The 27,961-nt window shown below is 46.2% G+C and overlaps 1 protein-coding gene across 1 annotated transcript; it reads right to left on the bottom strand.

Moving 5' to 3' along the window:
* Window positions 1-25,715, bottom strand: LOC128945858 (sodium/hydrogen exchanger 2-like). Its single transcript, XM_054289750.1, has 12 exons — window positions 25,490-25,715; window positions 23,652-24,115; window positions 22,677-22,927; window positions 19,271-19,488; window positions 15,537-15,733; window positions 12,242-12,331; window positions 10,002-10,072; window positions 8,792-8,956; window positions 8,257-8,371; window positions 6,084-6,221; window positions 1,020-1,092; window positions 1-143 (listed from the first exon to the last, which is right to left on the bottom strand). The coding sequence occupies exons 1-12, from the start codon at window positions 25,713-25,715 to the stop codon at window positions 1-3; spliced, it is 2,151 nt and encodes a 716-aa protein (XP_054145725.1).
* Window positions 25,716-27,961: the final 2,246 nt, after the last annotated feature.

The following is a 27,961-nucleotide window of genomic DNA, read 5'->3' as shown; positions in this document are numbered from 1 at the left end:
TCACGGGGAGCCAGAGCATCCCTTGTGTTTGTACATCTCCAGAGTCAGCTCCTTCAGCCCCGTGCCGGGCTGGCGCGGAGGGATGGCACACACGGACTTGGACCGGCTCTCCTTCCCCTCCCGGACCTTCTCCGTGTTCCCCACTGTGGGAAGAGAAACAGCACGAGAAACATCCTGAGAAACACCCCAAGAAACACCCTTCTTTGTGGTTCAGCAGGAATGAAGGACACCGAGCTGGCCACGTGCTCTTTGGGGATGAGCTGTTCTACTCCACTTCCCAGTTATAAAACAGGAGAAAAGAACAGTGTTTCCATGGAAGGAAAAGCCAAAAAAAGGTGATTTCAACCCAGGTTTACACTTCAAAATACATAAATTATTTGGATCAGTGTCGTCATTCTTTTGTCAGTCCACATCTGCAGCTTCGCAGAGCAAAAATTCACATTGGTGACTTCCTTAAAGCAGCTCTGGACAACGCAGGTGTCCTGCTGGAGCACCTGGAATGTCCTCTTGTCACGTTATGGGATTGCTTGACAGGGATGAACGTGCAACCATGACAGAAGGGTTACAATCTCCTTCTGGTCTGACACCACTGTATGTCAGGGGCCATGGTGTTCATGTTTTCCTTGGGGTGGAAAAAATATTTACCCAGAAATAATGGGGTTTATCACTTTTCTCTGCTTACAGTCATGGTTTTCTTCAGGAAGAACATTACTGAAGTATTCCCGGTAAACTGTGGATTAAAACAGCTACATCCCAGGTTGGATGAGGCAACCTGACATAGTTGGAGAAGTCCCTGTTTGTGGCAGAGGGGTTGGATTAGATGGCTTTGAAAGAGCCCAAACCATTCACACCAATCTCAGGTGGGCTGAGAGGGGGCACCAGGGCTCTTTCAGCTCTTCTTGCTCACCCATGACGCTCATTTCAGGAGCCCAAAATTGTCCCACAACCTCCCTGTCACCTGCTGGCCATTCCACGGGGATGAGGGAGGGCAGGGAATGAGCCCCAGCTCCCCAACTTACCGGTGAGGGAGCGGCAGAGCTTGGGCTGCGGGCTGGGCTCGCCCTGCGCCGAGCACGAGTCCTCCTTCTGCGACTGAGGGAGAGAAGGACTTCAGTGCCCTGTGAAACCTGCCCACAACACTCCTGCCTCCTAAACCTGCAATCCCTAAGGATTCCACTCCCTTTCGGCTCACTTTTGTCATGTAAAAATAAACAATAACAACAACGAAAAAAATAAGGACTGCTAAAAATAGGCTGAAGAGATGGCAGGAAGTATTTGCAGATGGCGATTTGGTACAACATAGAATCATGGATTGGCCTGGATTGGAGGGGCCTTAAAGATCATCCCATTCCCTGTGCTGTGGGTGGGAACACCTCTCACAGGACCAAGTTGCTCCATCAAAACTGAAGGCCTAAAACCCTTCCAGGGATGGCGCATTTACAGCTCCTCTGAACAACATTACAAGGTCTTTATGGAGCATCAAGAATTTAGAAATAAAACCGAGCCAGTGTCAGAGGCTTAAAGAATGAAAATGGCACAATACAGCAATTATGTTTTGAGTTCTGGAAGAGGTCTGAGCTCCCCAGGAATGGTTCAGCAGAGGATGGGAAGCCCTGGAGCTGAGAGAATGGGGCAGGGAGTGCAGAAGGCAAAGCTGTCCCCAGGATATGGATGTCTCTCACCTTGGCTGTTCCCCACGCTGGCTGCAGGCCAAGGAGGCAGGTAACGAGCTGGCACTAACGAGCTCCCTGTCCTTTCACTCCAGTACTAATCTCCACCCTCCAGGACAAAAAAATAGGAATGAAAAAAAAATAAAAATCAGGTAGCACAATGCCGCCTGGATTGTTCAGCGCCTCTGCAAACTGGGAATAAGTCTCTCACACAGCTGCGATTTGGCACCTCAGTCCAGAAACCCAGACTGCCAAAATAACTCTGGACACCTCCCAGCCTGGTTTTCTGTTTTGTTTCGGTTCCTTCTCCTCCCTCCCCTAACGAGGACCGCTGCCCTGCATCCCTTGTTCTCCCTTTTATTGACCATTTTAATAACAATGCCTTCCCGGCTCCGGCAGCTCCCTGGAAAGCCATTCCCAGGGGCATTGAGCGGTTCTCAGAGCATGCTCCATGAAAGGGCTCTGACATAATTACCAAAGGCACTCTGTCATTTACGCACATGGCTCGCAGGCAGCTCCAAATAAGCTCCTTCTGGGGGAGTGCACTCCTGTTTTGGCAGCAGAAAAGAGGACCAAGTTGCCTGGCTACAGGTGCAAGGATTTTCTGGGTGCTCCGTGGTAAATAAAAGCTGTCCTGGGTCTCAGAATCTGGCCTGCCAGCTCAGGCTGGGCTGGATCCCTGCCTAAAATAAGGCCAGCCCCAAAAGCAGCCGGTGCTGGAAGCCAGCAATGATGCACGGCTCCAGGAAGCAGCAGCCTTCGGCAGGAATTTTGTCCTTAGGCAGAGGAAGGAGAACTTTCTGCTGGAAATAGATAGTCTTGGAGTTAATCCTCTGGGCTGTGGTTCAGAGCTGAAGTCACCTCGTTCTCCTGCCAAGGTCCTTCTGCCTAGTGTAAATCATTTAACCTGCTCTGGAGGAAGGAAGATTGTTCTTTTCTTGCTGCTTCTCCCTGTTTGCTCTCCAAACTCTCCTTGGAGGAGGCTCCAAGAGCCCCCTCTCCATGCTGTAAAAGCCCCTGAAGTCACCAACCCAAACAGGGAAGTTCTCCCACACATCCCTGATTTTCTTTGGGGGGAAAAGACCAACCAGCCCTAATAAAATATGATAAATAAAATATTTAACTGAGCTACAAGAGCTTCATATTTAATAGCAAAGCTCTCAGCAGCTTCACTAAACAAGAAAAACAGGGTTTTCAAACGCCAAACAGAAAAAACCAAACAGAAAAAACCAAACATAAAAAAACAGGGTTTCTACTGAAGCAAATTTTTTAAATTATTCCCTCATCTCCTAACGCTCAAGGTACCACCAAAGCTTTTTTCCCAAGACTGGCAGTGGAACTGCAGGAGTTTCACCAGCACCACAGGGGTTCCAGTGGCCCTTTGCTGGAAGTTTATTCCCTGTCCCTGGATTTCCAGCTGGGCCTGCAAACACAGTTGTAATGCTTCCATCTCGTGGTGAGATGTAGAACAGAAAAACCTGGGGAGCAACAGCATCCAAGTTTTTATTGCTGACTCAAAACTGGAAGGCCAAACCCTTCCCTGTGGGACTACAAAAGAAGGAATATCTAACAATCAGAAAAATCTCTAACACTATCGACATTTTTCATTAATAGCTTTTTTAAATCAGGAAAATACCATTTTCTTTTCAATTTGGCATGGAGGAAACATGAGTAGCTGGTTTTTTCCCAAAAACTGGTAAGTATTGAGCTGCTTATAATAGGCTAAAATCTACTTTTTAGCACAGTGTTCCTTCTTTCTGGTGACAAATTCTGCAATCTGTCCTCCTACAGCAGAAAGTAACAGCATTCACCCACCCTCCTTAATATTATATAATATTATATATATAAAATTAATATGGTGTTAATATTTCAGGGCTCTATTAGAGCATTATCCCATCACTTTTGGGCATCATTTTATTTCTTTTCACAGTAAATGAGGCAGCTATTCTTAAAAATTAGCTGGAAAGCTGCTGGTGACACAAAACAGGCCTGGCTTGTCCTTTCGGGCACTGAGGGATGGTTCTTGGGTTAGAACCACCCTTACAGGTGTCACTGGGATCAGCTCCTGGTATTTGCTACCATCTCCAGGCTGGACAGGACATCCTCATCTAGTGGAAGGTGTCTCTGCCCATGGCAGGGGGGTTCTGGAACTGGATGATCTTTAAGGTTTCTCCCAACCCAAACCATTCTGGGATTTACATCTGCTTCCTTGGCCTGGCACAAAGCCAAGGTGGCTGCAGTGAAGGGCTGTGAGCAGCACCAACAAGCGGCTCCAGTGACAAAACAGTCAGTATTCAGCATCAAATTGGCATTTTCCATAATCCACAGGGCATTTTCCACCCTCAGAGGGCATTTTTCCATCATCCACGAGTCAGCACAGACACAGAGTGAATCCTACTGCTTTTGCAATTCCCCAAAAACCATTCTGTTCCCCCAAAGCCCAGCTGCAAGCACTCAAAGGAACAGGAGGAACAGCTTTCCAAAGCTCCTGGATTTCCCACCAAATGCAGCAGAGAAGGGGAAAGCAGGAGCACAAGGGTTAACAATCAAATATCCTTAAAGGAGGGAACGTCGTGCTCAAAATCAGCCAGAGTTTGATGTTGCTCTTTTGAAGTTTAATTATACCAAATGTTCTACAGGAACATGCCATGTTCTTGCCTATCTATTCTGAATTGTAAGTACCAATCAGCATGTAAATGATCAAATTAAATCTTTTAAGGTGTTTGCAAGAGCCAGAACACCTTTCTGGGGAGGAAGGGCTGAGCACCAGCAGCGTTTGGTGCGGTGCTGCCGCTCCCGGTGGGCTCCTCCATGATTGGCATTTCCACAAGGAAACTGGAGTGCAAAAAAGTCCACAGCACTCCTGAGTTCTTGTGCTGTCATGGAAAATTACTATCTAAAGAGGGAAGGGTGATTTGTTTCTTTTTAAAAGGTCATTTTGTTCTCATCAGTGATGGAGCTTGGCTGCTCAGATTAGAGATCACAGCTCACACTTGGACAGTGCTCCAGCTCAAGCCATCAAAACCTAAAATTCAGAGAAGTGAGTGAAATTCAGGGATGGCTCAGCAATTACTGCAAGCACCAGCCCTGCCAGAGCTCAAAGAGTGTTTGGACAACACTTTCAGGCACAGAGTAGGATTTCTTGGGGCTGTTCTGTGCAGGCCCAGGAGCTGGCTCAGTGATCCTCATGGATCCCGTCCAATTCTCAATGTTCTGTGATTCTGCACTGCTGCTGACCTGGGCATTTGGGAGCAAAATATGACAAGGGTTAAATGCTTTTCCTCTAAAGAGTTACAGAGGATGGGAGGAACTGAAAAAACCAAGCCTGCTCCTCATGCATCATTCCTGCAAACCTTTCTTTTCCATAGCTAAATGCCGGCCCAGCTTCTCTCACCAATCTCCAAAGAGCAAAAGTCTTCACCAGGCACAGACGTTGTATTAATCCTGTTTCTCCTCTGATTCAGAACATAAACCAACAGAACTTTGCAAGCAGTAAATTGGAAAAATTTTCATTTCTCACAGGAATCTGGTAAGCAAAACTTCCTTCTATTTTACTTCTTTCAAGCCTGCTCAGAACTGTAGATGTGTTTAAAAACAAAGAACTCACCCCCAGAATGCACAAGAAAGATCACAAAAATGCTTCTGTCCTTTCAAAAGAGTTGAGCTGGGGAGGGAAACATTGAGCAGTTTCAAATATTTACACTCCGGACCACTAACAATGGGGGAGACAAATTCCTGTGTTCGATGAAATCTCCCAGAAAAGAAAACACGGGAAAACCAGACCTCAGGATCGACAGAGTGAAGCCCAGTCAGTGACATTTGTTAATAGTAAAAGTAAAGAGCTTTCCTACCATGGGTGGAAGTCACAAAGCACTGAACAGAGCTGTGCTTGGGATGGCTCCTTGCTTTGCCAGGAGCTGGGTTGGGGGCAGTTCTTCCCTTGCTGTTTTTCCTATTCACTGGAATGCGATTTGGGATTGAGAGCCTTTTTTAAGTTAAAATGACAATATTTGTGTTTCGAAGGAAATAGCATCAGCAGTGAGCAGGCTGTGGGGAAAGCAGCCTGTGCTGTTGAGAGTGTAGCTAAGAATTGGAAAAGTACAAGGCTGTGGCTAATTCCAAGTCCTGTACCTGCAAGATAGTGTGTCCTTGGGCCTAGCTGTAGTATGATAACAAATAGTGAAAGAGACATGAGAAAAGAGAGATGTAACCCCTAAAGAATAGAGAAGAGCTGATGTTGTGGTGTGGCCAATAGACAGTGTAAATTACACAATATTCATGAGCTTATTACTTGCTGTATAAGTGTCTGATGCTCTCTTCAATAAACGAAGCTTGCTAATCTCCTATTGAGCATCTCAAGTTCTCCCTGCACCCGACAAATGGCTCATTCTGCAACACTGGGTTCCCTCTCACCTCCTTCCTGGAGCTGCTGCAGGTGTCGCTCCCGCCCAGCTCCACCAGCAGGCTCTTGTGCCGCAGGATCAGGAGCTCCTTGGCGCGCTCCGCGGGCTCGCTGTCCCCAGGCAGGGTGTGCCTGTTGTACGCCGGGCCCTGTGGGTGACACACGGAGCTGCTGGACACAGGGACATCGCTGCCATCCTGCAGGAGCCTCCTGCTGCCCTGCAGCCATCCCAGCCAGCTGTGCATGCACTGCTGTGGGAGAGGTGGGCATGGGAAGAGACACGGAAGGGAGATGGGACTTTGTAGGAGTGTCGGGGGGTAGGACGGTCAGGACGGACGGAGACGAGAGATCTCTGGAGCCAGGTCGTGGAACTTGGGTTGATTGCAAAGGGCCTGGGAGCAGGGCCCTGCTGGGATTTGGGGTTTATTGCAAAGGGCCTGGGTGCAGGGCCCTGCTGGGATTTGGGGTTTATTGCAAAGGGCCTGGGGGCAGGGCCCTGCTGGGATTTGGGGTTTATTGCAAAGGGCCTGGGAGCAGGGCCCTGCTGGGATTTGGGGTTCATTGCAAAGGGCCTGGGTGCAGGGCCCTGCTGGGATTTGGGGTTCATTGCAAAGGGCCTGGGTGCAGGGCCCTGCTGGGAGCTGCAGCCACAGCTCAGAGCAGGCCCGAGAGAAGAGAGGGGGAGAGAGGACGAGAGGGTGAGAGAGTCAAAGGGCAAGAGAGTAAAACGGGGTAAGAGAGCCAGGTTCCCATTACAATACAATAAATCTTCTTCTGTGTTGAATATTCTGATTCTCACTAACCAATCTAGTATAAGATACAAATCCTATAGCATTTACATACAGCCTATAAGAATCATTACATTACCATACTGTGCTACATTTTAAACCCTAAAAAGTCCTCTTTTGACCCCAAGCTGGCAGGGTCTGCTTGGACCCTTGGACCTGCCTGGAAGCAGAGGGTGTTGCTCCATCAAAAGGGGATTACCTTCAGCTGGCCATACCATTGTTTTCCCATTGTTCAGTAACTAAGGGATCTCAAAGCTTGCTTTCATTTCAATCTCGCTTATAGTTTCCATATTCTCAAAATCTTTTGCCAGACAATCATATTTATAAGGCTTTCCTGTTTCATCTTCTCCAACAGGACTCCAAACTTTTTATTTATGTGAAGTCACCCAAGAAATCCCTGAATGACAAGACTGAGTTACACCTGGTATCCAGGTACCCACAGTGACTCTGCTCAAGGTGCCTTCACAGCTTCAGTCCCCAATGTTTTGTATTAACACCACCTTCCATATAAATCATTGGGAATCATAAATCCTCCTTCAACAGCCACCACCCAATTAAGCTGAAATATCCCACTAGCACCAGTGGGAGCTGGGATAATGCTGTCTCTGCAAGGGGTTAGGCTGGATTAATGCAGCTCAAACTGGAGCTGTGCCTTCATCCCTCCACCATGTCCATAGGTTCTTCCCAGCCTTATCCCACTGTTTCCCTCGGCTCAGCAAAGGGACAGGAGGGAGATCAGGACAGGCTGATCCCTCTGTGCTGAGCTGCCCACACCAGCCCAACCCCTGAGGGCTCTGTATTTTGTGTGTGATCCATAAAACAAAGGCTTAGGTGGATTTTAAGGCTAACTCTCCCTAGGAACAGCAATTCCAGGTGCTGTGTGAAACCCCAGACATGATCCATGACTCTGTAAACAGCAAGTGGGGTTTATGCCCTTTAACCACTGCTACCAGTTCCATGGCAAAACCGCTGGGTAGATTTAAAAGCTCTACAGATCAATTCCCACTCACAGCTTTCTTCCATGGGGAAAAATGTACCATGAGGATCACCCCATCCCTGCTCTGCCCTAGAGCTGCTGCTGGATGTGCTAACCCAGTGCCTGGAGTTCCACGTGCTCCTCCTTTCTCCTTTTCCCTGCCGGGTACCGATGCCGAAAATATTCCATGAAATTATAGGCTGACTGGGTGAACCTTTCAAAAGCTGTCAGGCAGCAAACAGAAATGTGCCACTGACTTGGAAACTGGATCTGGCTCCACACAGCCAACTATTCTCTCCTCACAAAGAGACATCCTGGGTAATTATGGAAATATTCATAACATCTGCTCAGGCTGTTCAGATAACCGAGGAAATTTGTGTCATTGGACACTTAAAATATGGATGGAGGGAGAAGTTGTACCGTCCTCCTGATCCGGTACAGGTTCCTGGCCAATATTTCCTGCATGTTGTCCAGGACATCAGGATTTGGAGTGTCCTCCAGTTTTTGGTCTGTTATGACAGTCCTGTCGCTGCTGCTGCAAAGGAAAGCAGAAGATCTTATTTTGGAAGTGTATCCCCAAATCTCAGTGCCCCTTTGGGATCCCACCACAGCCAACGTGGCCAGCAGCTCATCTCTGCAGATGGAGCTTGTGGCAAAGCAGGAATTTGGCACTTGCATCAGAGCTGGGCTGTCCATATGCTCCCTGGTGGATAAAAGAGCCACGGGGAGCTGTGGCAGAGCAGAACCATCTGTGAGGTCTGAAGTGGCCATTCAGAACATTTAACAGTGCAAACCCGTCCAAAACTGGGCAGGAGCCTCTTCCTCAGAGCACCATTTCCCTGAAACTCGTGTGGATACAGGCGGCCCTCCACGTGCCACCATCAGTGCTGGGTGATGCTCACCCACCCCATTATTTTTAGCCCCAGCTGCTGGGTTTGAGGTGGTGTTTGCTCACAGGAAGGAGGGGTGGGCCAGGCCGTGGCCCAGCTGCCCAGCCTGGGCCAGCTCCATGGCGTGCTTGCGCTCCAGCTTCTCGTAGAGCAGCACGATGCTGGACTTGGGCTGGTCGTACTCCCTGAGTAGGATCTTCTGCAGGTATTTGCTGTTGAAATACTCCAGCCTGTTGGAGAACAAAATGAGATGGGTTTGGCCTCTCCCCTGACTCCCCAGCACCAACAGACCTGAGCAAGGCACAGGGTCACAGCCCACGAGTGCCCCATATTCCATTAAATTCCATTATATCCCTTTAACAACTCCTCAGAAATCGATGGTCCAAGAGGTCAGTCCCTCATTATTTCTGCATTGACATAAGTCAAAATATTAAAACTTCACTAATTAAAAACTCCCCAAAAGTACCAGACATATCATGAACTCTTCTAGAAATGCTACATCTGCAGTAGCCACAGACGTCAACACTTCCAGATTCCCTCTTGAGCCATCTCCTCTTCTTTTCTGCTCAAATTGTTGAATAATTTAGGTTGGGAAAGACCTCTGAGATCATCAATCTCTCTAAGATCTGCTCACAAGGAGTTAGGATGCTTCTCAGCAGCAGTGTCTCCCATACCCTCTAGTGGCACTTCCAAGCATGGGCATTCCTAAAAAATCTCTACCAGCTGCATCTGTGTCAGGACCACCAAGGAATTAAACCTGGCAGATAGTCTTTTTAGTATATTTTATGGTATTTGTATATTTTAATAAATTCTAATAATAAATTAATAAATTTAATAAATTCTGATGCCTTTTTAAAAAATTTTAAAACGTGCAAACTCCCAGAATTTAATGAAAATTGAACACTTTGCTACAGAAATCTGTAGAGATCTTCTGTAATTTCAGTCCACAACAAGCAGTGCTGCAAACTCAGCTCTTTAATGTTAACTTGGCATGGCCATGGTGCTTCCAGCAGATTTCTTTGGGCAAGAAGGGACAAACACAACAGGAGAAGATAAAGAATCTTTTTAGGGTGATGCAAAAGAGGTGTCTGCAAGCAGGGAAGTGCCTGAAAACCTGGTGTCCTCTTGCACAAGGAAAAGCTGCCCCTCTGTCCCCTCCCTCATGCCACGAGGATGAGCAAGGCCCAGCTGCCCACAGGGGAAACTTTGGGAATAAAAACCAACCTCCTTTTTTTTCCTACACGTGTACATAGTTGTATTTTGGCAAATCCTTACTTGTCTTTCCAGTAATACTGTCCCCAGTGTCCAGATATATCTTCAATGCCAGCCAGCAAGTGATCCAGGAACTAAAGAGGAGAGAGAGAGGATTTTGCTCTACGCCGGCTGCATACGCGATGAACGCGGCCAGCAAACAGCAAAAGCCACACACACACCAGGGCCTGGGCTGCTTCCAGCTCGGGATATGGAGCTGGGAAACAAGGAGAGAAGGCACTGGGATAACTCTCCATGCCCTCATCAAATGGTGCTGGAGTATGAGTGGCTTGCTTTCAAGTGTGGGCAAGCAGAGGATAAATGCAGAGAGCCGTGAATCTGCTCTCTGTGATGGGGACAGGAGGGCCGATGGCTCCCATCTTCTGGGCCTTGGCCAGCAGGAAAGGCTCATTTTTGGGGTTTTGAGGACAATTTGTCTCAGGGAATCAGTGTCTTCAGGATATAAATGTAGGCAACACATAAATGTTAATAATAAATACTGCCCTCCCCCAGACACTTCCCACTAAATAAAATAATCATATCATACTTTATATTAATACATTATTATTGTTTTAAATTATATAAAAAATCCCAGCCTGGTTGGGTTTTCCACCTCCAAGTTAAATCCCTGTAATTTCCCAAACTGCTTTCCCTCCTAATGGCATCTCTAAAGTGGAAGAGGGCTCTGCTCTGCTGCCCTCCACACTCAGATACTGCTGACCCTGGAACTTTCTAAAGCTCTAGATTTTTTAAAAGCTATGTTTTTGGGGGATCAGAGACAGAAAAGTTTCAGAGCACCTGGCTCAGCCCTGCAGCCTGGTGTGGGTTTAGTGCCCTCACATGGCTGCTGGCAGCTGTGAGCTCCACAAACACAGCTCTGGAGGGAAGCACTGAAGTGTCCCATCCCTGGGAATGTCCCATCCCTGGGAATGTCCCAGGCCAGGCTGGACAGGGCTTGGAGCAACCTGGGATAAGGGAAGGTGTCCCTCCCATGGCAAGGGGCGGAATGAGATGAGTTTTAAGGTCCAATCCAAACTATTCTGATTCTTTGGAATTACACTCACACACTCTGATCATCACTCCTATGAGCAAGAATATCCCAACTATCCAGATGGCAAAATAAATTTGAGTAAGAAAACTGCTTCTGGCTTCTGCATCCTTGATTTCCAACGATCTGCATTTTTACCTTCTCAACTTAATTGGTGCATGGCCATTTTCAGCTCACAGCTCCTAATAAACACATTTCTGAGATGATTTACCACTCACATCCTAACAAAAGAACAAAATCTTCTCTGCTCATGACTGGAAAAGTCTGTGTTAACCTCAGACAAAGCCCTGCAGTCCAACCCCATTGTGAGGATGCCAAACAGGTTTTACAAATGTCCTCAGTCCCAATGGCTTTATTGCTAAAGAAACAATGACAATAATATTCCTGAAGGAGCCATAGCCACAGAAATGTGGCTGGGATTGAACAATTAGATTCAGAAATATATTAATTTTCCATTGGATGCAGATGAAAATGCAAAGGCTCAGGTGAGTGGGAGAGCAGCTGACCTCATGGAGCTGAGCCTCTCCCTGAAGTCCTCTTCAAATACCAACATTTGCATGGTGAGAACAAGGGGAATGAAATCCCACCTTTGAGTTATGGATGTAGAATCACAGGTTGGATGGGAACTTACATCTCATCTCATTCCAGTCCCTGCCATGGGCAGGAACACCTCCCACTATCCCAGATAGCTAGCTCCAATCTCCACCCAACCTGGCCTTGAATAATTCCAGGGATGGCGCACTTCAGAGGTTTCCTTCAATATAGCACCAAACTTATCTTCCCTTTCCTCATTTTTCTGTAAAAATATCTGAACCAATGGTGGTGATGGGACTGGAGAACACATGAAAGTTTCTAATCCTGAAAGCAACCAAGCCTCATTTTCTTTCTCTTGTTCCAGAGACCAGAGAAATTTGAGTTAGGTCAGAGCTTAAAGTTTTGGGCGAGAAATCATCTTTTTCTCTCATGTTTGTGCACTACCTGATGTTACATCAGCCTGATTGTTGGCTGCTCTTACAATGCAAAAAAAAAAAAAAAACACCAAAAAAAAAACCATGGTTAGGAAGCTGAACAGGACTTCCAACATGGAAAGGGGCTGGTACAACTGCAGATTTTGCAAATTTGGGTAAAACTGAAGATCTGCAGGGTCCCTGGAGAAACACACATTGCAGGAGATATCAGAAAGCTCTGGCCACATGTTGATGGATGCTCCACTTACCCTGATGTGGATCTGCTCCCCCACAGTGGGAGCACTCTCCCTTTTCCTCTTGACAGCCAACAGGTCAACGAGGGGGCGGATAGTCATTCCCTGCAGAGTAACCACCAGACACAGAAATCAGCCTTTCCTCACACCCAATTTTCCTGCACTGGAACAAAAGCCAGCAGCGTGGGGCTGAGCCGCAGTGACCCTGTTCTGCTGTTTGAGCAGCCTCCCTCACCTGCCCTGCTTTCCTGGCAGGATAAAACCTGCCAAGCTTCAACAGGACTAGAAACTGTTCCCCCAGGTGTACCCCAAACACTTTGTTTGCTCCTGGTAGGAACCTGTCAATGGAGAGGAACTCACAGGGAGGCTTCAGGATGGAGGGAAGAAATTTTAACTCGCCTCTTCCGGCCTCTCTGAGACCACAAAAAGCCAACCAAGAATTCCAAGGTCAAGCCTGTGGTTTGCTATTGCTATGTTTGTGGTTTGCTGATGCTCGTGGCCTCCCAGATGGAAAGGGGCTCGAAACCATCCAAGTTCAAATGCCTGAAATGGGGATAATCCCTGAGATTTCTCAGCACGGAGCCTCCACCAGCAATTGTCTGCTCACTCCTTCAGCCCTGTGTGTCACACGCCATCACTCCAGAGATCTCTGATGGCCAGACAGTGGCTGAACTTCCTCATCAAAGCATCCACCTGGTGGGAAGGGTCAAGGAAAAATTTTAATATCCTTTAATCCTCCTGACAGAACTAAAATGCTGCTGTGGTGTGTTTCTTAGTCCGGCTTCCGCATGAAATGACTTTTCTAGGATATGTTTACAGCAAAAATGATGGAGTAGTTGATGTTTATGACTTCTGAATGTCACAAATGCTGGCACGGAGAAGAGTTGAACACATTTTTAATTGCAGAAACAATTAATGTGTCATTTTAATAGCTAATAGCAATAAAAAATGTGTCGCTATTCAGTCAATAACACAGAACTCACAAATTCCAGAATAACCGATATTACAAAAATTAAGCAGAGACTCTGCAATTTGGCCTCTTGCCTTCCTGGATAATCAGCTGCAGTTGTTTCCATTTTAAAGCAGCATTTGGGACTGTTAAGGGAATCCCATGTGTCATTCCAGCCACACATCATTTCCCAGCACACCTGCAGGTCCCCTGTGCTGCTCCTCCATCCACCAGGGAAAACTCATCCCAGGGAGCGTCTGACAGCTCCATCACAGCTCACACATTTTCCACCTCCAGAAATCCAGTGGGACAGTGCAGGCATCAAACAACCTGCCCCTTTCTCAGTTATTACATTTGCTCAGAATTTCATGGCAGAGGTCAGGGGCCAGTAAGTTGAGGGAGTGAACTTCCAGCAGTATTTGATTTTAAAACCACACCAAGAGGCAGAACAATGAGGGGAGGTTTGTGACATTCCAGACAAGCCCAGAGAGCTCCCTGGAGAAGTTCCTGGTCTTCGTGGCACACAGCCAGCCTGCTTGGAAGCACTGAGGAGCTGACAATGGCTCAGGCAACCTCCTCAAAATGATTAACCAGCCTTGTTGTGGGAAGAGCCTCATGTAACTGGGTTAGGAAGGCCAAAAGAGAGGAGTTTCCTGGCTTGTGGAATGCTCTGATAGAGCCACGGGTGGCCAAGCCCAGCTGCTAATGGGGTGGTCATTCCTGCGTGGCAGGAGGGTTTCCAGCCAGCAGGGCCAGGATTTCCAAGGGAATCATAGATGTGGAGGGTTTGAGCTGACAGGATGGTCCAAACCAGCCTAGAAGGATCCAAATCACCTCTGCCTTGGTTTCTGTCCTATTTTAATACAGACACTCCCCAACAAGTGTATATTGAGATGATTGTGAATATAGAGAAAACATTTCGCATAAAACAAGAACAAAAATGTCCACTATGCACCGAAGTTGTTTCACAGCCAATATTTCTCTTGCCCTTTCCACACAGAGTGACCATGAAAAATGCTGGGATGGTAAAATTATTACCTCCCCAATAATCCATCGATGTGTCTGGCAGCAGCACCACAAACTTGATTTGCAAACCAAGGTTTTTAAAGGTTCTGTTACATTTGCCCACCTTTTTCTGTGCTGAGCTCCAGCACTATCATTCTGCCTCAGGTTTTATATAATTTTCCTGTTTTTCCCTGCCCTGTTGTGGTGGTGCCCTGGCAGTGCAGGTCCCTGCAGCCCAGCTCAGCCCTCTGCAGACACAGAGCTCCTGAAAGGCTGAGGGTCAGGGGGGCTCCTCAGTGACACAGGGACCCTGCTCAACTCTCACCCTTTTGCACGGGGCTGACATCACCAGCTGAGCTTTGAGCTTACACAAAAGCCCTTGGATTTCCCAAAGCCTGGAGCTGCTGCCGTGGAACAACCTTTGTGTGAGGCTCGGGAGCGGTGCTGCCTGGGGACCGCCGCTTTTCAATGTCTCACCCACATTTGCATTTTAAAGCTTGTCAAGCTCCACCTTAGCACATTCCCCCGCTGGTGGCCCCTGTTCTCTCCTTTCAGGCTGAGGCTGTGCCCTGTCCCACTGCCCTGCAGCGCCCAGCTCTGATCCCATTGGCACAACACGCTCTGATCCATCCTCCAGCTCAGGATGAGGATTTGGGTGGATGTGGGGAAGCAAAACCAACCCCAACCCTCCACATTGTCGCAGTGCTCGACACCCACCTGAGGGGCTCAGTCAGGAAAAGCAGAAGGAGTTTGCTCTGAGGGTGATGCTCAGCCATGGGGCTACTCTGCAGCTGCCACCACGAGCCACCATTTCCCAAAGGCCCAGAAACTGCTCTGCTCCTGGGCAGCAGCTCCTCTTGGACCTCATCTCCTTGACCAGGAGCTCACAGGGAGTTTTTCTACATGAGATCTTTCCCAAACATTGACATCCCACTCACTTCAGTCCTGTGGAGAACCACTCTTTACTTGTTGGGATAAACAGCAGGTGGGCATTGACCTAGCTCACTCCAGCACCAGACAACCCCAACTTTTCCACCACAGCCTCCTTCAGATGTGGCTGTGTTTGCCAGAGGAACCAAGAGCTGTACTTTAGAGAAGCCCTTAGAGACCTGCTGCTGGTCAGAGAAGAGCAGGGACACATCCGAGATCCCACAGAAAGCTGCAGGAAAGGTTTTACCACTAGATGTCATAGCAACGCTGAGAGCTGCTGCTCCTCCGAGCCCTGGAGCACCACAATTCCTCAAAACTCAGCGTTGGAGCACCAGAATTTACAATCCCAGCGAGAGGGAGGGGAACCTTCTCCACCAGGCCCTGGAGGGGACCCAATCCCGAATCTGAGCCCAACACTGGTTTTACCTGCACGAACACGGTGAAGAGGATGACAACAGTTGTTGCTGCAATGAAGAGCTTTTTCCTGTGGAAGTCGGGCAGCAGGAAAACCAGCGAGAAGCAAATGGCCCCTCGGAGCCCCCCATAGGCAATGATGAACTGGTCCTTACTGGTGATGGTGTTCACGTGAAATCTGTTCACAAAGAAAGTCAGCACAAGAACCCCTGGAAAGCAGGAAGGCAGATTGAGGCACATCAGTCAAATTGAACAATTAGAGAAAACTCATGATCTTACATCTTCCAGTAAAACATCACAAAATTGGGAAACACCAACTACAAGGGACAAGCCAGGGCACAACGGGGTATAGTCCCAATACACCACTGGGGAACTTTTCTCCCAGTCTGATTCAACAGGTTGAACTTTGCTTTGTGCAGATAAAACTTAATCCCCAACATATTTCTAATTGGAGAGATTACAAATATTGACTGGCTACAGTCCTGAAATATTAATTGATTTATTCTAATTGGTGCTAACAAATGACTGAATTGCTGAGGTTACAAATGCTTTTGAGGCAAATCATCAGCAACAACTTAACCACAAATTGCCCTCCTATTTGCCAAAGTTTCTAAGCAATAGCTTGGATAAGTAGCTATATTCCACTTGTGTTAATGTTATTTCTTTCCCTCAGATTTATACTACACAAATTGAAGGCCAGGTGAGGTGACACATCAATTGCTGTGATTTACAGCCATTTGCAAATGCACAAACAGATGCAGAAAGGTACAAAAAGTCAGGCCTTAAATCAGTAGGCCGTGATTTTAATCCCAATGGATGTGATAAACATCCCATTTCCCAAAGATTAACAGCCATTTTGAGAACTGATGGCACCTCCTGTCACTGACTTTTGTTAGGAATTAGCTGGAGCCACAGCACTGTTTCTTTTCTAGAGGGTGTTTCCAAAAGAAATAAAAACAGTGTATTTGTTATGTACATATCAAACATCTTCCCACACACCTCCAGCTAAAAATAGTTGAACTTTTACTGTACATTGGAGGAGTGTGAGGAAAACAAAAAGCTGGGCATGTTTGGGAATAGGGAACTCAGTAAACTAAACCCTGAGGCACCTTCCCCATCTCTGGAGCTCTGCAGAACTGGTGCCCAGACCAGCAGGCAGGAAGCACTTGGGTCTCAAGGTTCTTTGCAACTTAAAAAATAAATAAAACAAAGCCTCCCTCAGATCACATCCACCCCTACTCTACCGCTCAGGCAGCGCCGATGATTTAAAGGAACAAAATTTACTTGAGCTGATATCCCGGCCTTTGTCTTAATTTAATCCTTCCTCATAAATTATTATTAGCATTCCCTAAACGAATTCAAGGCCAGTTTGCTCCAAGAGATGACATACAATTAATCATTCTGAGCAGAATGTACTTCCTGCTGCAGATACCTTGGGAAAGAGCAGGAGGAAATCTCCCCAGGGTTTGGATATCAGCAGAGCCCCAGTGCTGCCATGCAAGGGCTCTACTTTCCTTTTTAGATGATCTTCCTCATACCAAAGGAATTCCCCAGGTTTCAGCAGAATCATTTCTCAAACATTTAATGCACTGAGTGTTCTGTGAGGGACTGGGGTACAGTTTACACACCAATCCCAGCACTGCCCACCCAAAAATCCCCAATTCCTGCAGGGAAATGTGGGGGAACCTCTCTTTTCTGGATCAGTGCCTCAAGCACCTCCAGAATCCTGGAATTAAGATTGGAAAAGTCCTCCAAGATCATCAGGTCCAACCATTCCTCCAGCACTGCCAAGGCCACCACTAATCCATGTCCCCAAGTGCCACAACCACACATTTTTTTAACACTTCCAGGGCTGCTGTCTCCATCACTGCCTTGGGCAGCCCATTCCAATGTTTGGCACCCCAATCCACAAAGAAATCTTCCCAACTATCCAATTATTGATTAACTAATATTAATTAATTAATCCAGAGCTGCTGGATGGCTCAGAGCAGGCCAAGGTCCAAGGAGGAGTTTCCCAGTCTGGCTCAGTGCAGCCCCTTCCCAGTTCTCACCCTCCCAGCTTGCCAGGAAGGTGCTGCAGGACAGAACACCCTGCTCAGGAACACCCAGACAATCTCTAGCCCTAGTTTGTGTGTTCTTATTTAATTCCAGGGAGATTTTGATTGGAAAAGGGTGGCTGCAGCCTGAGCCCTTCCCTAATAATGTGCTGCATAATTGAAGCTGCTCTCAGAAGGGCTGTGCTTAGGGAGGATTTTTGGGGTACTTTTGTAGCATTGCTATGTTCTTATATCTTGCAATGAAGAATTTTTGAACTAAAAAAAACCCAAAAAATCAAATTCACTGAGAACTCCTTTTATCTGAGCAAATAATTTAAGAGAAACCACTTAATGGAAATAAAACACATGAATGTATAAAAAACTGACTAATGAGCACATTTCCAAGTACGGTGCACAGTTATTAAAACAAACTTTGGCATGTCCTAACAGCCAATAAACCCCATTCTGCTCTGCCCTGCTAATCATGGCCTAACCTATTTAAACAATTTCTTGAAGTGTCTGTCAAATTCGAGTTCACTGCTTGACTTACTGGTTTGTAAACATAAATCCTGTCAAACGTTTGTAAGTGCTCGAATTCTTTGCCAAAAATGTGTGCTGTTATTTTCACAAATATTGTTAAGATATAAAAATACCCATAACTGAGGCACTCTGCACTCATTAGGTGCCAAGCACCATAAAAATGGAGGTCCAGCCTCTCCCAGCATGGAACCAGCACAAGATGCAACTGAGGGGAATGGAAACAAAGCACATCTATTTTTTTCTGGTCATTTTCAATGCATGAAAATGGGAGCCCAGCGAATCCTGGAACCAGGACTTGGGTTTGCATTGTAATTGTGGCTAAAGAAACTGCAGAGATGAGTTATCAGGAGAGTATTTTCCTGCTTTGCCCCTCGTTATCACCAAGCCTTGGTCTCTTTATTGCTGTGAGGTTGGTCACACACCCTGATGGGTTTTCCAGGAATGCTGTAGATTCTCCATCCATGGAGATAACCAAAAGCCACCTGGAACATTCTTGCCTGCCTGACCCTGCTCGAGCAGGGGGTTGGAGCAGATGATCTCCACAGGCCCCTGCCAACCTCAGCAATTCCCCAGTTCTGCCACTCTCAACCCTGAGCTGAAATTCTCGAGCAGGAGCATCCTCACAGTTTAGGTCCCAAATCTCATCTGGAATGAGAGCTACTGGAATGTTCCTCCAGCTTCCCAGTGAAGGATGCTGCTGTACACCAGCTTGTTATGAACTAAATCCCTTAAATTCAGAGGATTTTCATGGATCTCTCACCCCAAGGTGTGTACCTACAAATTCCCTCCTGCTGGGAGAATACCAAGGGATTAAAAACCACTGAAATGGAAAAGGAGATTGTGGCAATGAAGGAGGGTAAAGGAACATCATGGCAAAAAAGGGACATTGATAAAACAGATCCCATGAGAGCTTCTATCCAGCACCAGTGAGTGCACAGAGCAGGGAGCTGCAGCCAAATGCAATATTTGGAACTGAGTGAGATGGAGGAGGAAGCATTGGCTGGGATGTCCCAGTCCAGTCTGAGCATTCCCATCAGGAATAATCACACTGCAGAGTAAACAGGAAAGGATGATGGAGGGGCAGAGCACCCTCTCATCCAATGGAATCTCACTCCTCACTCCCATAAACAATAACAGACATGAAAAACCAAGATCCACAATTTCCCCTACCGAGTGCCCTCCAAACGAGGCAGAAAATGACCGTGAAGCAAATGTAGGGCCAGTTCCACTCGTGGTTTTCTCCAATGGTGGAAACTCCGAGGAAGATGAAGATGAGGGTGTCGCTCACACTGCTCCACATCTTCATGAAGTACTTGACTGTGGTGTGGGACTTGAGGGAGATGTTGGCCTCCACGTAACGCTTCATGCCCATGGCACAGGAAATGATGCTGAGGAAGTGAAAAATAAACAACAGAAAAGAAATATGTTTGAAATATGAAATGAAAAAGATGCTTTTCTACTTTAACACAGAAAATCAACACATCAATTATTAAAAAAATGGAGTTTCATCAAGTCTTGGAGGTTTGCAGACATTTCACTGAGGGCTGAGTCACTTCCTGCATCAGGCCAAGAGTATCAGGAACACTAGGACAATAAAATACTTCATACGTTGCCCAAACTGTCCAAATCTGGATTTTAACAGGTGAACAATTTTATCAGAGCACAAAGCAGCACCTCTAACTAACACCCAGCTCTTCCCATCCCCACACGCAGTTTCCAGTTCTTCAACTTTGCCAAACTCTGACCTTGCAATTGCCAGGCAATTTTTCATGGATAATTGGTTCTTCAACTTCCAGGGAACATGGCATTAGCCTAATTCATCAGCTTTTCAAATCAATGTATTTTCAGGCCAGCAATCCTAGTAGGTCAAAAATCAATACATTTGCAGGCCAGCAATCCTAGGAGGTCAAAACAATTGAGCGCTCAAAGTGCTGAAGCTCCGTTTTTTTTATATTTTAATCTGGACCAAAACATTTTTGTTCTAAATATTGCAGCAGGAATAGAAAAAGGGCTTTAAATTTCCAAGATCTGACTTGTAGTGCCATTTGGTAAAGCCATTCATATTTTTATTGCACTGAAAACTGATTCCACAGGGAACATCACAATGTTGGATCACAGAAAAGCCAACAGAGAAGCAGATCCTGGGTTTGTCCCTAGCTCTGGGTGTGACCAGGACAGGTAAGTGACCCAAACAAAGGTGTTGAGAGAGGTGGTAGCTCACCCAGAACTATCAACTAAAAGATGCTCAGAGAACTGCCAGGCAATTAATTACTGCTTTGCACTGAAAATGCCCTGTTTAACCCCAGAATTTCACTAACATTTTGCATTATTTTGAAGATAAACATTTGGGTCTGTTTGAATTTAAAATTGGGCTTTAGGGAGAGGATTTTTGGCAAAAGCCGAGGATAGGAAAGGTCAAAATTGGGAAAGGCACAACACTTTTGCTGAGGAATGGGATCCCGTGTTTTCCAGCAGTAGGAGACCAGGATTCAGGTCCCTTTTTCACCAAATGTTTGAGTTCACATCTTTCCTCTCCTAAGAAAATGTACCAGTATATAAAAATATTCTAACACAGATCTGGTTTGATTTATCCTTTTTAGGTCTGGCCTGCTTTGCCAGAAAGAGCAACAGGGACTGAACCACAGACTGGAAAAAAAAATAAATTCTTCTGTTACTGTGTCTGCCTCAATAAATAGTGGGGAATATAGTCCAGTTAAAAACTAAGAAATCCAAGTACTTATGGGCAAGTGACTTCCAGAGCTGTGGTTTTGGGGAATGCTTATTGGAGTATTGACAGGGGATCACAGCACAGTCACAGAAAGAGAATAAACTTGTCTAAAGATGAACACTGCCACCAAAGCAAGGGGCAGGGAAAAAGAGAATAAGAAAGGAAAAAAGCCAACTAAAACCCATTTGCGGAACAGTTTCACAGACTGAGCTGTATTCAGATTTTTTTATATTTTTCTGGAGTATGTAGAATTGATTTTTTGGCAATCAAATTATTTTTCAAAGACACAAACTGCCAAAAGCTGCTTCTTATAATACAGTATTCCCTGGCCACAACAGAATGAATTGTTTGAACTCCAGATCTATAAGACAGGCATTTATAATTTGGCAATTAGAAGGGCACAGTGCAGGAATCAGCTGCCTTTGCCATTGTTTTGCTTTAGAAAAAAAATGCATTATTCAAAAGAACAGCAAATGGGTTCCATAATGGGTACAGCAGATTGTGATTGATAGAAGGAGACACCATTAGGATTGAATGTTTTCTGCTCCATGATGATTATGCAGCATATTTATTTCACTGTTCTGTCTTGCACTCCTATAAATAGGCTTTTCCTACCTATTCCCAGAGCTGGAATTGTTTTCAGTAACACTCAAATATTGTTCCTATTAACCAGTGGAGGAAACAAAATCTGCAAGACACAGAAATGGTTTATATCCAAAGCAACATCATTAGTTTTAAAATAGAAAATAGATCTCCCAGATACCTCTGTGCTGAGCTGGGAGCCCACTTCATTTTTTATTTTCTTTTTATCTTCCTTCTCATCAGCTGCACAGTTGTTTACACTGCAGCCACTGATGCAGGGAAGGTGCATTTTGGTGTCTTTGGGGGAATATTAAATGGTTGTGATCCTCAGCCCCAGCTGACTCAGTTTGGGTAGGAGAACCACACTCAATAGAACACAGGGCTGGATCCCTCTGGTTTTCCTCTCTCTCTGCTTTTCAAGGTGAGATTTTGGTGAACATTGGGGTCTTTCTGGCTATTTTTGTCTCAGCATCTGCTCTGACAGTGAGATGGCCAACGAGGTAAGCACAAAGCTTAATTAGTCCCTTAAATCTGAACGATCTGGCTCAAAATTATTCATTTTGTTAAAAGATCTACCCAGGTAAAAGAAAATTAAATGAGCTGAATGATCTCTGACAGCTTTGGCTGAAATTGGCCAGCAGATTCCCAATGTTGCTGGAGACAGAGGTGTTGGTTGACAACTGAGGCCAGACATGAGCTGTGTCTGAGCTTCTGGAGCCAAGTCGGAATCTCCGAAGCAGAGGTTTCCATTAGAATCCTCTGCTCCCAAAAAAACAGGAATATTTCAGGCTTCAGTTCCTGTCCCATCACTCACTGCTGTCACATCAAGGGCTGCCAGGCAGGACATGCAGATGGGGAAGGGGATGTGAGAACAGAAGTGCTGCAAACCAAGATCAAACCTTTCCAAGGAGCTGACTAAATTCTCCTTGTAACTCTTCCCATGTTGGTTTTGACTGGGCCATGTGGAAAATAACAAAATAAACTAAGACACTTCTTCTGGCTCTGCCAAACCTGCCAGACCTCTCACTGTTGGAACATCCAGCCTTTCCAAACAAAAACCATGGAGCTCAAACAAACATTCCTCAATAACCTACATAAATCCACCATCAGCGATCGTTGTGCAATTTGGGAAACAGAATGACACTTGGAGAGGGGCCTGCTCTTCGTTATACACAGATTTCCAAATTTTAAAGTGGTTTTGGGTATTTTTCAGTGAATATAGGCAGGGAGTTTTCCTGGAGAGAGGAGCTGCAGGGCCTGACTTACGCCACGATGCCGGAGAGGTGGAACATCTCTGCAGTGAGGTAGGACAGGTAGCTGTACAGGAACACAAACAGGGGCTCGATGACACGGATGTCCTTGGTGAAACGTGTGGTGAAGGCAGCAGTGAACCCAAAACTCAGCCCCACTAAAACTCCTCCCAGCCCAACCACGAAGAATTTTCCAATTCCAGCAAAAACATCCACGCTTTTGATGGTCGGCATCTCACAGAAAGAGCGAAAGAGTTTGTAGAGCACCTTGGGGGAGAAGGACAGAGGGAAACAGCTGTTAACTGGATGTTCATGAGACACGGTCATGACACCAAATACAAATACTGGGATTTCTGCCAGTGTCACCTCCTGCCCAGGAGGTCTGGCTCCCACCAGGGGACTGCTGTGGCCCTCATGGGCATTTCTGTCCCCAGACACAGAGTCGAAGAGAAACCTGAAAACTCCTAAGTGCACCTGAATGCTGCCAAGGACCTCAGTGCCAGAGAATTGGACCAGGAGTCCTCTGCAAGAAAGAGTTGTTGATGACTTTTCCCTCAACAAATCACAGAATCACTGAGGTTGAAAAAGCACTCCAAAATCATCCAGTCCAACCAATAACCCAACACTGCCATGTTCACCACTAAACCATGTCCCCAAGGGCCACATCCACATGGTTTTTAACACCTGCAGGTGTTGTAACTCCACCACTTCCCTGGGCAGCCTGTGCCAATGCTTGACTGCCTTTTCCATGAAGAAATTTTTCCCAATGGCCAATCTAAGCCTCTCCTGGTGACACTTGAGACCATTCCATCTCATCCTGCCATTTGTTCCCTGGGAGAAAAGATCAACCCCCACCTGGCTATGACCTCATCTCAAGGAGCTGCAGAGGGAAATTAAGTCCTCTCTGAGCCTCCTTTTCAGCAGCTCTTCCATCCCCTCACTCAGCACCATCCTCTGCAGGATAAACACCCCAGCTCAGGCTCGTCCTTACCACGGTCACGGCATCATTGAGGAGGGATTCCCCAAAAACCAGGATGTGCAGCTTCTCGTTGACGTGGATCTCCTCAAAGACAGCCAGCACGGCCACGGGGTCCACGGCGGCGATGAGGCTGCCGAACAGGAGGTTGTGCAGCAGGGACACGTCCTGCAGCCGGAAGGATTTCACCTGGCAGATCCCATACAGGGAAAAGCCGATCCCAAACACGTTCCAGATGGTGCCCACCACGGCGTAGAGCAGGATGGTGCCGATGTTCTCGAAAAAGGGGCGGCTGGGCATGAAGTAGCCGGCGTCCAGCACGATGGGGGGCAGGAGGTAGAGGAAAAAGATGTCGCTGTCCATCACTGGTGGGGATCTATCGTTTAACCCATAGATGATTCCCCCCATGATGAGCCCCACAAAGATCAACAAACAGCTCTCGGGAACGACGGAGGGCAGCTTGTTGTAGAGATGGAACCCTGCAGGGCAGGGAAGGGTAAAAGTGGTGTTATCTCACCAGCCCAAACCCTCCCAAGGTCCCCACACTCCCACTGTCAGCAGGTTACACCTCGGAGCAGCACAAATAAATTCACACAGCAAGGGTGAAGTTGCTCAGAAATTGGTTAGAAAATCTGAAATTTACTGAAAATACCAAACTTTCTCAAATTGCTGCCTGTTCAGACCTCATTTCATCATAGCATAAGGTTAGAGATTATCTATTGAGGTGATAAACAAAAAGTAATAATCTGCATTAAATAAAACAGTATTTGGAATTATTAATTATGTAATCTAGTCAGCAGCCCATCTTCAGCGCTAACAGAAATAGCAATTTCTAATTTTAAACACAATACAGTTTCTAAACATTAAAAAAAATCACAAAAACCCTTCCCATTAATTATAAACAGGTCCACTTTTAATAGCATTTAATCATTAGCATTTAAAGCTAAAAAATGTCCAATCAAGCCTGTCTTGTGCAATGCCCAACATTAGAAAAACCATCACAAGTACAAGGTGAGTTATTAAAAGAAAAAGTCATTGAAATAAACCTAATTAGAACAAAAATAACAATTTTTAAAAATCTCTGATCATTATTATGCCTTCATGCATGTGACTAGAATTAGGGTCTCATTATGAAGCATGAAATTAGTCAAACAAAAAGACTCTTTCCATCTGAAAAATTCTAATCAAACCCAATCTTAGAAATTTCTCCATTCTGAGGAAAAGAAATACAAGGAAAAAATGCCTTAAGATAACTTTTCTAGCAGTAATTTAACAGAATTTAAGACAATTCCTGGAGAAAAATATTTTTATATAATTTTCACTTGCCTGTGCCCAGTTTTTCAGAGGAAAATAAATCTTTCTTAGATGACTTTGCATAGACAATCAACGCACTGAGATTTTATTTTAGGCAGCCTGGACGTGGATGGAATTATTCCTTGGCCAGACACAGGGCACTTTTAGAAGAATAAGAAATCTTCATTTTAAGATGAAGATGCCAGTGGACCACCTGCACAGAGCGGGGCTGGCAAGGAAATCAAGGTGAACACACACCTTGGTGCGTCCTGCAGTTAAATCAAATTCCTCCTCCTGGAAATCCGGTATTTTTCCTTCTAACAGCAACAGCACTCCCAGGTGTGAATTTCTAGATGGAAAATCACCATTTCCAGATGGAAAACCACATTTCCCTAAAATGCAACTTGTTTCCCACCTGTGCGGTGTCTCTGGCACACAGCGTGTGAATTCCGAGGGTTTGGGACGTTACCTCAGGCTCCAAACCAGAGCAGAGATGGAGCAAGGCCACACCACCTCCACAGAGACTCCCCATCCCTCCTCATCCTCTCAGGACGCCTCACCTATTTTGGCCAGGGATGCCAGCATGATCCAGAGGGTGATTTCAAAGGGCACCTGGACGTGCTGATAATCCAGAGAGAAGAAGGCGTGCTCTGAGGATTCATTGCCCGGCGCGTCCTCGGCAGCCCAGCTGATGTTCTCCAGCCCCACGTCCTCCAGGGCTCCCACCATGCAGGAGAGCCAGGAGCCAGCCAGGACAGCTGCAGCTCTGCACCCCTGGCTCTCCATGGCCCGGGAAGCCGCAGCTGCTCCTGCTGTGGTGGGTGAGTGGTTGGAAGCGCTGCTGGAGGCACCAGAGCTCGTGGGGGAGGATGCAAAGGGAGGAGCAAACTTTCCACCTCAGGCTGGTTTCACTCCCTGGTCCATCAGCTTCCAGCTGGGAGATCCCACTGCAGAGTGGTGCTTTTTGGTGCCACATGCCCAAATAGGGGCTCCTCCTGTGGATGCTTCATTGAGGAAATGCCTCGTGTGCCCTCAGACCAATGGTACAACTCACGTTTTAGTCCCAGCTCTTGATGTGTTTTGGCTCCCAGTCCCTCATAAACCTCTCTTGAAGAGAAAAAAAATAACCTTCACTGCTGTTAGAACAGACCCACATCCCATAAAAAACCCCATCCTGAAACAACTCTATCACACAGGGGGCTTCCCTGGATTTCTGCAATGTCCATGCAAAGAACACAACACAAACATCACTGGAAATCGGTTTTCATTTGGTGAAACAAGCAAAGCACCCAGTTTGTTGGGCTAAATACAGAGCTGCAGGAACAGAGGGCACCTGGGTGGGACAAATAAGGCTCTACAATTGCTTAAAGCTTCCTATAAAAGAGATTAACAGGAAAAGTTATCTTCATCTCTCTTGAAAACAGCATCAAAAACTGAGTTGCTCAGAATCATTGGAAAAATAAAGGTAGCTGCAACAGTGTTTAACAAAACAGTGGAGAAAGAATGTATTGGGTCAAATTCCTCCATTGTGAAGCTTTTTTTAGGCTGATGATGCTTCAAAGGCACAGATTTAGCCCAGAGAACACTGGTAATTAAAATCTTGGGCTGCTACCAGACGGATCGATGCCCTATTTGCTCCCTAAGTGACACCAAAAGGGAGTGCCAGTGACAGGCTGGTGACTGACCCACTTCTGAGCTGTGGGGCCCAGCACACAGATCCTCAGCACCACTCCCTGCTCCTCATCCCTTTGCAAAGCAAGAGGAGGATGCACTTTGGAAGGCAGGAGGGATGCAGTGACACCCTCAAGGAGCGACTTCCTTCTGCTTTACCAGGGTTCACTTGGATTTCATAGAGTCTGACAATGGTTTGGGTTGGAAGGAGCCCTAAAGCTCATCTCATTCCAACCCTCCATCCTTGGGACATCTCCCACTGTCCCAGGCTGCTCTGGGCTCCATCTCTTGGCACTTCCAGGGCAGCCTCAGCTTCTCTGGAAAACCTGTGCCAGGGCCATACCACCCTCACAGGGAGGGAATTCTTCCTAATATCTAACAAGAAATCACTCGTTACTCTGAAGAAGGGAGAACGGTGCTCTTGACAGCAATTAAGAAGTAATTAAGGAATTATTTAGCTAGAGGAAGAGCAGTGGAAGCAGCTCTGAGCCTAGGCTCACGTCCCAAGCCATCATATTTTCCTCTTTCTGTTGAAATATTGGGTGTTAAACTTAAGGGTTTGAGGACTTGTTCCATTTGGCAGCATGGGAAAGGAGTTCTGCCAAGCTCCCATTCCCCTCCATCCCCAAATGATCCATTTGGTCTTTTGCTATTCCTGCAAAAAAAAGCAAAAAGTTAATGCGCACCTACACTTTCCTTAAGCCAAAATCAAAATGCTTGCATCTTGGAGGGGGGAAAAGCCTTGCAGTTCAACAGCATCCTGGAAACTGGTTTTGTGTGTAGAATCTATATTTATTTAATGATGAAATCAGAAAAAAACCCAGCAGAGCTGGGACAGAATTTGAGGAAGGTCAACAGGGAGGATAATTTTAAAATATGCTCCATTTTTCAAAGAAAGCTGCCTTATAAAATCATTAGGGCTGGAAAAGACCTATAAGACCACCAAGTTCATTATATATTACCTACAAACAAGCCAAAAGCCAAAGACAAAATGTTTTTCCAAAGTTCTATGATAACAGAATTCGTGCTGTTCCTCTGGTAATGGCTATTGATATTATTGATCCACTTTTTCATGTGAGCACCATTTGATCCGATGTTTATGGACAGGCTTTCATTTTCCCCCTAATGCAATGCTCTTCCCTGCATTTTTCAGTCTCCAGGCTTGATTTTGATCCTCACAATTGTGCTGATGGGCACCTTGCTCCTGGTGGAATGAGAAAAGAACAGAGCTATTGTGGGATGTGATATCAGTGACCAAAATTGAGGCTCCTGCTCCTCTGGGACAGATATTGGGGAGCACCCAGGAGATGTTTAAGTATTACCACCTTTTTTTTTTTCCTTTTTAGAAGTAAACATTTTTT

Source organism: Melozone crissalis, unplaced genomic scaffold (assembly GCF_028551555.1).
Source record: "Melozone crissalis strain CALT ecotype California unplaced genomic scaffold, PUWL_Pcris_2 ptg000068l_1, whole genome shotgun sequence".
Lineage (NCBI taxonomy): Eukaryota > Metazoa > Chordata > Aves > Passeriformes > Passerellidae > Melozone > Melozone crissalis.
This window is presented reverse-complemented; position numbering and strand designations above follow the sequence as displayed.